This window comes from Monodon monoceros, unplaced genomic scaffold, assembly GCF_005190385.1.
Source record: "Monodon monoceros isolate NGI ecotype Baffin Bay Population unplaced genomic scaffold, NGI_Narwhal_1 Super_Scaffold_14, whole genome shotgun sequence".
Taxonomy (NCBI): Eukaryota; Metazoa; Chordata; class Mammalia; order Artiodactyla; family Monodontidae; genus Monodon; species Monodon monoceros.
This window is the reverse complement of record NW_021703770.1, coordinates 65129649-65142684: the sequence shown is the minus strand read 5'-3', so window position 1 is coordinate 65142684 and position 13036 is coordinate 65129649. Positions and strand designations below refer to the sequence as shown.

Below are 13036 nucleotides of genomic sequence, written 5' to 3'. Positions count from 1 at the left end.
TGGCACACTGTTTTTCAAGATTAATGAGTGCTTATCCCTTAATTCTCAGTAGATGCAAAAACAAAAGGATAGAATTCATCTGGAGGAGTTATGGGGAGAGGTAGAAGCTTAATTCTTATTTTTCTTAAACAGTGTAGTTTGCTGTTAAGTATTGGTTAATTTCCTCTTACAGTGTATTTTGGCTGGAAGATATCTTAAAGAAAGGAAGCTGTTCAAACATGCCTTGTAGTTGATCTCTTAATCCAAATCTCCCTATTATCTCGTTCCAGTTCTGGGTATCGAAGTGTAAATGTTCATGGGATTAGACGATTGGCTTACTTGAGTGATAACATTTTAAAACAAACGTAAAAGCATATAATACTTTTGGATCCTGTGATCTGGGAGGGTATACTCACTACTAAAGTGACTACGAGTTCTTGAAAAAACAGTTATTATAACATCATTTTTTTGTTTAGTAGCACTAAAGATTCTGGCATTCAAAATTTATCTTTAGGGCTTCCCTGGTGGCGCAGTGGTTGAGAGTCCGCCTGCCGATGCAGGTGACACGGGTTCATGCCCCGGTCTGGGAAGATCCCACATGCCGCGGAGTGGCTGGGCCCGTGAGCCATGGCCGCTGAGCCTGCGCGTCCGGAGCCTGTGCTCCGCAACGGGAGAGGCCACAGCGGTGAGAAGCCCGTGTACCGCAAAAAAATAAAAAATAAATAAAATTTATCTTTATTTGCTGTTATAATATATAGTTTATGAAACCTCTGCACTCATACATAATATGAAAACAAACCATCATCCTTGCTTATGTTCCCAATAAAATATTCATTCTCTTAGGTAAGTTCAGATAAACAAAGCAAAATCCAACTTTCATGGAAAATGGGAGACGGTAGGGGGTAGAGGTGCGTCTTTACCTCCAGGCTCTCGTGCTTCTCTGCTCGGCTGCACTTCCATCCAGTTGTCACCCTCCAGGTGCTCCACCCGGCTGCCTGTGGCAGGGCGCCTGTCCCCTGTCTTGAGAACTCTCTGCTTCTGATCATCCCCTGCTCGAGACCCGCCGTCTCCGTTCCTACTAGTAGTCTTCCTCCTTTCTCCACTGTTGTTTCGAACAAGTGTGATACTTTAATTGTACATTTATTTGAGATTTCTATATTTTACCCAGATCTTTCCTCAGGACTAGAATTCTGTCTCTGCCAGTATCCTATCTACCAGTGGTTTCCTTAGTTCTTTCAAAACGTAATATTTTTAAAATAGTATTTTAAAACACTATTTTAAAAGTAGTGTTTTAATATGTTTTATTAGACAGTTGTCAAGAATATAGTTGAGGAACCATATTAAATATTTGACATTATACTGATTAAATAACTCTATGTAAGTATCCTCCCCAAAAAAACTTCATTCAGTAGACTAATTTCTGTCTTCTTGTAATTTAACGTGTTTATCGTATAGAGACGTTTAACGAAATTATTTGACCTACCCTATGAAAGGTAAGTAGAAATCAAAATTCAGTGTTATATTAACAAAAAGCCATAGTGATTTAAAAAAAATTTAATGTCTTATTAAAATCACTTTCTTTATTGCAGGTTGATTAGAGCACATGCTCTAATCTGAACTTACATAACATATAATCTTTCAGAGAACATATTAATGTATTTAATCAGAGCATTGGTATTGTTTCTTATAAAAGTTTTTGCCTTTGTTTAATCGTCATGTACTTTTTTTAGACATTTCATCACCTGTTTCTTCCCCGTGTGGGGTAAGAAAGGAAATGGTAATTAAAGCTTTGCAAGCCCAATATATTTCCCTACCCCACAGATATTCTAAATTAAATAAAGTGAATGAGGTTAGTATTATTAAAGTTGGTTGCTAGTTAGGTAATAACGAGGACATTTATTCTCCAAATACTTTTGTTTAATAATTAATACTACAGGTAAAAAACAATTTGCAAGCAGCCTCTGTGTATGACAGTTTAATTAACAGGGCATAATCAAAATTAGATATGAAGAAAAACAACTGAATTCAGTGCAAAATACCAAAAGCTAAAGGTCCAAGAATTCATTCATTCAGACACTAGGTAGAATGAGTTATCATAGCTCTCAAGCAAAACTAAAATAGCAGTGTTCAGTTAAAGGAAAACTGAAATACAGTATAATGTTGGTGAATGTTACAACAGTCAGTCTGAGTTTGACTACATCAAACAGAAGCCCAAAATAATGGTGATGGAAATTTTTCTCAAGTCAAAAACATCCAGAGTGGATAGTCTGAAGCTGACAGTGGCTCCACTGTGTCCTCAGGGACCAGCCAGGCTCTTTGCCATCCTTAGCTTTGGCTTTACTGTCAAGGTTAGCTTCTGTCCTTCAGCGACTCTCAAGGCTCTCAGAAGCAGGAAAAGTGGGTAGGGCTAGAGATGAAAGGACTTTCTTTCTTGTAGAGTTGAGTCACTGCCCTCTAAGCAGCCTTCCGAAGTGGCTCGCCATCTTGTTAGACACAGCTCCGTCACATGACCACGTGAGACTGTGAGGGGAACTGGCATACGTTAATTAACTTGATTGTGGTGATTATTTCAAAATGTATACACATTAACAAATCATCATGCTGTACTATATGTGTGTGTGTGTGTATATATACACACACACACACACACACAATATTTGTCAGTTATTCCACAATAAAGCTGGATGAAGAAAAAAGAAAAGGGCTTAGAGGCTGGAAAAACCTAACTGTAGAAAATAGGAGGAAATGGATAAATATATAAATTGACAGTTGAAATCTGAATTTTATTCTCAACCTATGAAGCAGTGCATATTAGAAAACCTTTCTTTACGCTCAAGTGAAAATGAGACCATCTGTATAATTACTGCATGGGTTCAATTGTAATTACTTTTTCCCCCTTTTCAGTTTCTTATGCTGTAATTTGGCCCATATTGTTACAGTGTGTCTTGCAGTTTGGTGTATTCTATCACAAGTGGAAAACACGGACATCGAAATGCAGAAACCAAGACCCTGGGGAAGGGCTAATGGATTACTGATTTGATTTGATTGTCAAATATAGCCAATAATTAGTTTACCTTTATTTATTTATTTTATTTATTTATTATTTTTTTTTGTGGTACGCGGGCCTCTCACTGTTGTGGCCTCTCCCATTGCGGAGCACAGACTCCGGACGCACAGGCTCAGTGGCCATGGCTCACAGGCCCAGCCGCTCCGCGGCATGTGGAATCTTCCTGAACCGGGGGCACGAAGCCGTGTCCCCTGCATCGGCAGGCGGACTCTCAACCACTGCGCCACCAGGGAAGCCCTAGTTTACCTTTTTTTAAAAAAAATATTTATTTGATTGCACTGGGTCGTAGTTGTGGCTCTGGGCTCCTTAGTTGTGGCATGCGAACTCTTAGTTGCAGCATGCATGTGGGATCTAGTTCCCTGACCAGGGATCGAACCCGGGCCCCCTTCATTGGGAGCGTGGAGTCTTATCCACTGCACCACCAGCGAAGTCCCAGTTTACCATTTTTAACAGCATTAAAAGTTGCATCACCTTAGTTCAAACCACCAAAACAAAACATGAATTAGCAAAAACATTGTTGGAATCTGTGATTCCTCCGGATAGTGTTGGCTTGTGCGTATAACGTAGAGATAAAGATTAAGAAGAATGATGCCAACAAGAAACCTGGTGTGGTGTGTATCTACATCAGGTTGATAAGTGCTTTGTTGTTTTGAAACTTACAGCAGGGGTTTTATGTAAGGTCAGCCTGAAAAATGGTTCTCAGATGTTATGTTCTGCTGTGTTCTGATTGACTTTGAAATGATGATTTTTTACATTCCCTAACAAAGCCTGTGTGACAGCCAACCTTCTGTCTTCCTTGCAGGACAGAGATCCGGAAAAGGCAACCCCTTCAGGATGATCTTCCTTTCTTCGAGAGGCCCCTAGGCCGGCAGTTTTCCTTACCAAACCTGTCTCCGGAAGAGCCTCCACTGCAGACCATGACACTGGCCAACGAGGAAGCACTGCAGAAGATCTGTGCCCTCGAAAGTGAGCTTGCTGCCCTCAGAGCTCAGATTGCCAAAATTGTGACCCTCCAGGAACAGCAAAACCTCAGTGCAGGTCTGCAAGTCCTACATTTGTTTTAACCAGCAAACTGGAAATTAGGAGAATGCCACTAATTTGAAAAGAAAAAAGAAATGTATATATAGAAGTGTAACTGAATCACTTTGCTGTACACCTGAAACTAACACAACATTGTAAATCAGCTATATTACAATAAAAGTTAAAAAAAAAGTAACAGCCATTGGGCTCGTTGGAAAATCAGGGGTCAGTCCTCTGCATTGTCCAGTACAGGACCCAGTCAAGGTTAAGTAGTTTCTGTTTGTTTTGAACAGTCTTAATGCCGTCAGAGAGGATGGTGAGTGTATTTTGAAAACACAACATATACATACATTGACAACAGTTGACTTGCCACTAGTGAATGCTGTGGTAAACTTAGTTGTCTGTGATAATGGCACAATTCACATCAGACAGGAGGTAATCGCAAAAAACAACCCTGACAGGGTTGAGTGCTGTTTACTGACCTACATGTCCTGAGGCAAGTACTTGGCCTTTCTACCTCCCTTTCCTGCTCTAAAATGGGGATAGTAGTTACCTATGGTAGGGAGTAAACGTGGAGATTATATACAATACCTTCAGCACATAGTAGATATTCAGTAGTCATTTTTCTCCCTCTTGCCCAGAGTGGAAACTGTATTCAGGTCCTTTGACTCCTGGACTACTACTGTTGCTTTTATTTGTGTGGCACTGTCACTTTGGAGAAGAAACTATAGCCTTGAAATCCTAGCCCATTAACCTGTTGGTAGGTAGTGGTGGTTTTTCCAAGTGTTGTTCCCTGAGTCCTGGCGAGACTCAGCATAAGCCAACTCTAAAGGTTAAAGGATAGGACAGTTATTCTGCCTCTGAGCCACTTTGCTTGTGGTCCTAGAGTTTAATGTAGCCCCACACGGAAACCTCATCCAACCTGGGTCAGGCCAAGATGGGCAGAGGGTGAGTGCACTCCCCGCACCTGGTGTTACTTAAGTGAAATTTGCATGTAACTTATGAAAAACCAAAGTCCTGCCCTTTTCTGTTTAACCTATGAATTACATTTCTCTTTTGCTTTACCTCCCTCTTCTGGCAGACTAGAAAACTACTGTAAATTGTGAGATAATTTGGGGCTTTATGTTAGACTTCTATTTACAATCCAAATCCCTTGAGTAAAACTCGTGTGCATCAAGTTCCCCCTAATTAATATAGTTCACCCCCAAAACAACTCTGTAATTTCCAATTATGCAGAAAGATGAATTTTTAGGTCCGTATTTTAGAACCACTTTAACTCTTGGTTACTTCTTGTTTTGGAAATTAACTATAACTTTTTTTTTCCTCCCAGAAATTTGTTCAACAATAAATCTAAAACTTGAAACACACTTTGGTCAATGCACATTCTAGTTAATGCTCAATTAAATCTTCTATGTAAATATACTTCAAAAGAACCACGAATGTATCAAATGGTTTTTTCAAATACATAACTCTAGTACTAAATTGTCAAACTGTATATACTGAAGATAGTTATGTGTGCAGTACAGATGCTCTGTTTCATCTAAAAGTAGCTACACACTTGGCAGCAGTCAGACTTGAACAGTAGAGATCACAAAAGCGCCCTGTTAAGTTAAATGGAATGTTTCCATCTGGAGAGTTTGGGATTAAATGATACAGTGACTGAGATGCAGGCATTTAGATTCCAACCAAGTAACTGAAACTTCCTTTCTACTTACGTAACTTTGATTCTTTTTAAGGATACTGTTTTCAGATATAAAGTCCTTAACATAATGTTGCTTTTAAAATAGTTTATTTGCCTATTACCAGCCAGGATCAAAATGACTTTCCCTTGTTTCTGTAGGTGACTTAGAATCTACGGCATCCGTTGCCCCAGCGCCACCCTGTGTCCCACCAGCTCCCCCTCCGCCACCTCCCCTCCCTCTGTCAGGGCTCCACAAAAGCGCATCTGCTATTGATCTGATTAGAGATCGAAGAGAGAAAAACGCCTGTGCTGGAAAGACTTCAGTCAAGAGCAGTCCAAAGAAATCTGATATGCCAAATATGCTGGAGATCCTTAAAGACATGAACAGCGTGAAACTTCGGTCAGTAAAAAGGTGAGGATATATTTGCCTTCTTTCTCACTTCCCTTGATTTTTTTTGCCTAAAACCAAGTACTAGGTTTCTTTTTTTTTTTGAATTTTATTAATTTTTTCATACAGCAGGTTCTTATCCATTTTATACACATCAGTGAATACATGTCAGTCCCAATCTCCCAATTCATCACACCAGCCCCCCCCCAACGCCAGTTTCCCCCCTTAGTGTCCATACGTTTGTTCTCTACATCCGTGTCTCAAATTCTGCTGTGCAGACTGCTTCATCTGCACCATTTTTCTTGGTTCCACATATATGCATTAATGTATGATATTTGTTTTTCTCTTTCTGACTTACTTCACTCTGTATGAAAGTCTCTAGATTCATCCATATCTCTACAAATGACTCAATTTCGTTCCTTTTTATGGCTGAGTAATATTCCATTCTGTATATGTACCACATCTTCTTTATCCATTTCTCTGTCAGTGGGCATTTAGGTTGCTTCCACATCCTGGCTGTTGTAAATAGTGCTGCAATGAACATTGTGGTACATGACTCTTTTTGAATTATGGTTTTCTCAGGGTATATGCCCAGTAGTGGGATTGCTGGGTCATATGGTAGTTGTATTTTTAGTTTTTTAAGGAACCTCCATACTGTTCTCCACAGTGGCTGTATCAATTTACATTCCCACCAACAGTGCAAGAGGGTTCCCTTTTCTCCACACCCTCTCCAGCATTTGCTGTTTGTAGATTTTCTGATGATGCCCATTCTAACTGGTGTGAGGTGATACCTCAGTGTAGTTTTGATTTGCATTTCTCTAATAATTAGTGATGTTAAGCAGCTTTTCACATGCTTCTTGGCCACCTGTATGTCTTCTTTGGAGAAATGTCTATTTAGGTCTTCTGCCCATTTTTGGATTGGGTGGTTTGTTTTTTTAATATTGAGCTGCATGAGCTGTTTATGTATTTTGGAGATTAATCCTTTGTCCATTGATTCGTTTGCAAATATTTTCTCCCATTCTTACGGTTTACTTTTTGTCTTGTTTGTAGTTTCCTTAGGTCCCATTTGTTCATTTTTGTTTTTATTTCCATTACTCTAGGAGGAGGATCAAAGAAGATCTTGCTGTGATTTATGTCAAAGAGTGCTCTTCCTATGTTTTCCTCTAAGCGTTTTATAGTGTCCGGTCTTATATTTAGGTCTCTAATCCATTTTAGTTTATTTTTGTGTATGGTGTTAGGGAGTGTTCCAATTTCATTCTTTTACATGTAGCTGTCCAGTTTTCCCAGCACCACTTATTGAAGAGACTGTCTTTTCTCCGTTGTATATCCTTGCCTTCTTTGTCATAGATTAGTTGACCATAGGTGTGAGGGTTTATCTCTGGGCTTTGTATCTTGTTCCATTGATCTATATTTCTGTTTTTGTGCCAGTACCATATTGTCTTGATTACTGTAGCTTTGTAGTATAGTCTGAAGTCAGGGAGTCTGATTCCTCCAGCTCTGTTTTTTCCCTCAAGACCACTATGGCTATTTGGGGTCTTTTGTGCCTCCATACAAATTTTAAGATTTTTTTGTTCTAGTTCTGTAAAAACATGCCATTGGTAATTTGATAGGGATTGCATTGAATCTGTAGAAGCTTTGGGTAGTATAGTCATTTTCACAGTATTCATTCTTCCAACCCAAGAACATGGTATATCTCTCCATCTGTTGGTATCATCTTTAATTTCTTTCATCAGTGTCTTATAGTTTTCTGCATACAGGTCTTTTGTCTCCCTAGGTATGTTTATTCCTAGGTATTTTATTCTTTTCGTTGCAATGGTAAATGGGAGTGTTTTTCCTTAATTTCTCTTTCAGGTTTTTCATCATTAGTGTATAGGAATGCAAGAGATTTCTGTGCATTAATTTTGTATCCTGCAGCTTTACCAAATTCACTGATTAGCTCTGGTAGTTTTCTGGTGGCATCTTTAGGATTCCCTATGTATAGTATCATGTCATCTGCAAACACTGACAGTTTTACTTCTTCTTTTCCAATTTGTATTCCTTTTATTTCTTTTTCTTCTCTGATTGCTGTGGCTAGGACTTCCAAAACGATGTTAAATAATAGTGGTGAGAGTTGACATCCTTGTCTTGTTCCTGATCTTAGAGCAAATGCTTTCAGTTTTTCACCATTGAGAATGATGTTTGCTGTGGGTTTGTAGTATATAGCCTTTATTATGTTGAGGTAGGTTCCCTCTGTGCCCATTTTCTGAAGAGTTTTTATCATAAATGGGTGTTGAATTTTGTCAGAAGCTTTTTCTGCATCTATTGAGATGATCATATGGTTTTTATTCTCCAATTTGTTAATATGGTGTATCACATTGATTTGCATATATTGAAGAATCCTTGCATCCCTGGGATAAACCCCACTTGATCATGGTGTATGATCCTTTTAATGTATTGTTGGATTCTGTTTGCTAGTATTTTGTTGAGGATTTTTGCATCTATATTCATCAGTGATATTGGTCTGTAATTTTTTTTTTTTTTTGCGGTACGCAGGCCTCTCACTGCTGTGGCCTCTCCCATCGTGGAGCACAGGCTCCGGACGCGCAGGCACAGCGGCCATGGCTCATAGGCCCAGCCGCTCCGCGGCACGCGGGATCCTCCCGAACCGGGGCACGAACCCGTGTCCCCTGCATCGGCCGGCGGACCCCCAGCCACTGTGCCACCAGGGAAGCCCTGTAATTTTCTTTTGTTGTAGTATCTTTGTCTGGTTTTGGTATCAGGGTGACGGTGGCCTCAAAGAATGAGTTTGGGAGTGTTCCTTCCTCTGCAGTTTTTTGGAAGAGTTTGAGAAGGATGGGTGTTACCTCTTCTCTAAATCTTTGATAGAATTCACCTGTGAAGCCATCTGGTCCGGGACTTTTGTTTGTTGGAAGATTTTTAATCACAGTTTCAATTTCATTACTTGTGATTGGTCTGTTCATATTTTCTGTTTCTTCCTGGTTCAGTCTTGGAAGGTTATACTTTTCTAAGAATTTGTCTATTTCTTCCAGGTTGTCCATTTTATTGGCATAGAGTTGCTTGTAGTAGTCTCTTAGGATGCTTTGTGTTTCTACAGTGTCTGTTTTAACTTCTTTTTCATTTCTAATTTTATTGATTTGAGTCCTCTCCCTCATTTTATTGATGAGTCTGGCTAATGGTCTATCAATTTTATCTTCTCCAAGAACCAGCTTTTAGTTTTATTGATCTTTGCTATTGTTTTGTTTCTATTTCATTTATTTCTGCTCTGATATTTATGATTTCTTTCCTTCTGCTAACTTTGGGTTTTGTTTGTTCTTCTTTCTCTAGTTCCTTTAGGTGTAAGGTTAGATTGTTTGAGATTTTTCTTGTTTCTTGAGGTAGGATTGTATTGCTGTAAACTTCCCTCTTGGAACTGCTTTTGCTGCATCCCATAGCTTTTGGATCATCATGTTTTTTGTCATTTGTCTCTAGGTATTTTTTTATTTCTTCTTTGATTTCTTCAGTGATCTCTTGGTTATTTAGTAGCATACTGTTTAGCCTCCATGTGTTTGTGTGTTTTACGTTTTTTCCGCCTGTAATTGATTTCTAATCTCAGAGTGTTACGCTCAGAAAAATGCTTGATACGATGTCAGTTTTCTTAAATTTACTGAGGCTTGATGTGATCTGTCCTGGAGAATATTCCGTGCACACTTGAGAAGAAAGTGTAATCTGCTGTTTTTGGATGGAATGTCCTATAAATGTCAATTAACTCTATCTGGTCTATTGTGTCATTTAAAGCTTGTGTTTCCTTATTAATTTTCTGTTTAGATGATCTGTCCATTGGTGTAAGTGAGGTGTTAAAGTCTCCTACTATTGTGTCACTGTTGATTTCCTCTTTTATAACTGTTAGCAGTTTCCTTATGTATTGAGCTGTTCCTATGTTGGGTGCATATATACTTAAAATTGTTACATCATCTTCTTGGATTGATCCTGTGATCATTATGTAGTGTCCTTCCTTGTCTCTTGTAACATTCTTTATTTTAAAAGTCTATTTTATCTGATATGAGTTTTGCTACTCCAGCTTTTGATTTCCATTTGCATGGCATGGCATATTATGTTTTTCCATCCCCTCACTTTCAGTCTGTATCTCCGTAGGTCTGAAGTCGGTCTCTTGTAGACAGCATATATATGGGTCTTGTTTTTGTATCCATTCAGTGAGCCTGTGTCTTTTGGTTGAGCATTTAATCCAATCATGTTTAAGGTAATTATCGATATGTATGTTCCTATTACCGTTTTCTTAATTGTTTTGGGTTTGTTTTTGTAGGTCCTTTTCTTCTCTTGTGTTCCACTTATAGAAGTTTCTTTAGCATTTGTTGTAGAGCTGGTTTGGTGGTGCTGAATTCTTCTAGCTTTTGCTTGTCTGTAAAGCTTTTGATTTCTCCCTCGAATCTGAATGAGATCCTTGCCAGGTAGAGTAATCTTGGTTGTAGGTTCTTCCCTTTCATCACTTTAAGTATATCATTCCACTCCCTTCTGGCTTGTAGAGTTTCTGCTGAGAAATCAGCTGTTAACCTTATGGGAGTTCCCTTGTATGTTATTGGTCGTTTTTCCCTTGCTGCTCTCAATAATTTTTCTTTGTCTTTAATTTTTACCAGTTTGATTACTATGTGTCTTGGTGTGTTTCTCCTTGGGTTTATCCTGTATGGGACTCTGTGCGTCCTGGACTTGGGTGGCTATTTCCTTTCCCACGTTAGGGAAGTTTTCAACTATAATCTCTTTAAATATTTTCTTGGGTCATTTCTCTCTCCCTTCTCCTTCTGGGACCCCTATAATGCGAATGTTGTTACGTTTAATGTTGTCCCTGAGGTGTCTGAGGCTGTCTTCATTTCTTTGCATTCTTTTTTCTTTATTCTGTTCCACAGCAGTGAATTCCACCATTCTGTCTTCCAGGTCATTAATCCGTTCTTCTGCCTCAGTTATTCTGCTATTGATTCCTTCTAGTGTATTTTTCTTTTCAGTTATTGTATTGTTCATCTCTCTGTTTGTTCTTTAATTCTTCTAGGTGTTTGTTAAACATTTCTTGTGTCTTCTCAGTCTTTGCCTCCATTCTTTTCCCGAGGTCCTGGATCATCTTCACTATCATTATTCTGAAATCTTTTTCTGGAAGGTTGCCTATCTCCACTTCATTTAGTTGTTTTTCTGGGGTTTTATCTTGTTCCTTCATCTGGTACCTAGCCCTCTGCCTTTTCATCTTGTCTATTGTTCTGTAAATGTGGTTTTTGTTCCACAGGCTGCAGGACTGTAGTTCTTCTTGCTTCTCCTGTCTGCCCTCTGGTGGATGAGGCTATCTGAGTGGCTTGAGCAAGTTTCCTGATGGGAGGGACTGGTGGTGGGTAGAGCTGGCTGTTGCTCTGGTGGGCAGAGCTCAGTAAAAGTTTAATCTGCTTCTCTGCTGATGGGTGGGGCTGGGTTCCCTCCCTGTTGGTTATTTGGCCTGAGGTGACCCAACACTGGAACCTACCTGGGCTCTTTGGGCTAATGGTGGACTCTGGGAGGGCTCACACCAAGGAGTACTTCCCAGAACTTCTGCTGCCAGTGTCCTTGTCCCCACGGTGAGCCACAGCCACCCTCTGCCTCTGCAGGAGACCCTCCAACACTAGCAGGTAGGTCTGGTTCAGTCTCCTATGGGGTCACTGCTCCTTCCCCTGGGTCCTGATGTGCACACTACTTTGTGTGTGCCCTCGAAGAGTGGAATCTCTGTTTCCCCCAGTCCTGTCAAAGTCCTGCAATCAAATCCCACTAGTCTTCAAAGTCTGATTCTCTAGGAATTCCTCCTCTGGTTGCCGGACCCCCAGGTTGGGAAGCCTGACGTGGGGCTTAGAACCTTCACTCCAGTGGGTGGACTGCTGTGGTATAAGTGTTCTCCAGTCTGTGAGTCACCCACCCAGCAGTTATGGGATTTGATTTTATTGTGATTGCGCCCCTCCTACCATCTCATTGTGGCTTCTCCTTTGTCTTTGGATGTGGGGTATCTTTTCTGGTGAGTTCCAGTGTCTTCCTGTCGATGACTATTCAGCAGTTAGTTGTGATTCTGGTGCTCTTGCAGGAGTGAGAGCACGTCCTTCTACTATGCCATCTTGAACCAGTCTCCCAAGTACTAGGTTTCTTGCGAACTTTGTTTTATAACATGACTACATGAGTAGCTCTAAGTTTTTAGTTTAAAAAAGATAGTTAACTGTGTACAGGAGCCTAAGAGATTAGCAGAATAAACACTTGCAGGTAACTTTCCAGTTTCTCCCCCAACTGCATTTGAAGGCTTTTCGTTACTGTGCAGTCATTCATCCAGTGAAGCTGTATGCGTCCCTGCTGTGGCAGTCACCAGGCTTTTGGAGAAGAATGGAACCCTAATTGCCCTGAAGGAGCACGTAATCTCTGCTCCTGAGAGGACCTGAGGGACTGTTATTGGGCACTTTTGTGCTCTTTCATTGAGCTTTAAATCTAGGTTTTCCACTTCGCTGCATCAGTATGTGTCAGTGTCTTTGTCAAGTGTATTGATGCCAGAGAAGTGCCGTCGGGCTCCCCGTGTGCTTCCCGGAGGGATCAGCGCCCCCTTGGTTCATGTTCATTTTTCTCAGGTCAGCACAAGACACGAAGCCCAAACCAGTGGATGCTGCTGACCCTGCTGCCCTCATAGCAGAGGCTCTGAGAAAGAAGTTTGCTTATCGGTATCGATGTGATAGCCAAGGTGAAGTTGAAAAAGGAATTCCAAAGTCTGAATCAGAGGGCACCTCAGAAAGAGTGTTGGTGAGTACTGGGCAGAGTTCTCTCCAAGTACATCAGCTTGTGTGTGCCTGCGAGATTCAAAAGGACGTATATGCCCCGGGATTTAGTCCCTGCCTACAGCTAGATTACCTGTTATAGAAGA

At 40.3% G+C, this 13036-nt stretch overlaps 2 protein-coding genes across 10 annotated transcripts in view; one reads left to right on the top strand and one right to left on the bottom strand.

Moving 5' to 3' along the window:
* The window catches only part of MTFR1 (mitochondrial fission regulator 1), a 78669-nt gene that overhangs the window by 64591 nt on the left and 1042 nt on the right, over positions 1-13036 (top strand). For all 6 annotated transcript variants that reach the window (XM_029222501.1, XM_029222499.1, XM_029222503.1 and 3 more), the window contains 3 exons: positions 3849-4084; positions 5907-6159; positions 12747-12915. In XM_029222501.1, the coding sequence (XP_029078334.1) occupies positions 3849-4084; positions 5907-6159; positions 12747-12915 (658 nt within the window). The remainder of the gene's footprint in view (positions 1-3848; positions 4085-5906; positions 6160-12746; positions 12916-13036) is intronic.
* The window catches only part of PDE7A (phosphodiesterase 7A), a 380288-nt gene continuing 368005 nt past the window's right edge, over positions 754-13036 (bottom strand). For 2 of the 4 annotated variants that reach the window (XR_003793490.1, XR_003793489.1), the window contains one exon: positions 754-2499. The gene's annotated coding sequence lies outside the window, so the exon portion shown is untranslated. Of the gene's footprint in view, positions 2512-12951; positions 12963-13036 lie in introns of those variants that run through there. The other 2 variants (XR_003793492.1, XR_003793491.1) reach the window with 2 other exon arrangements.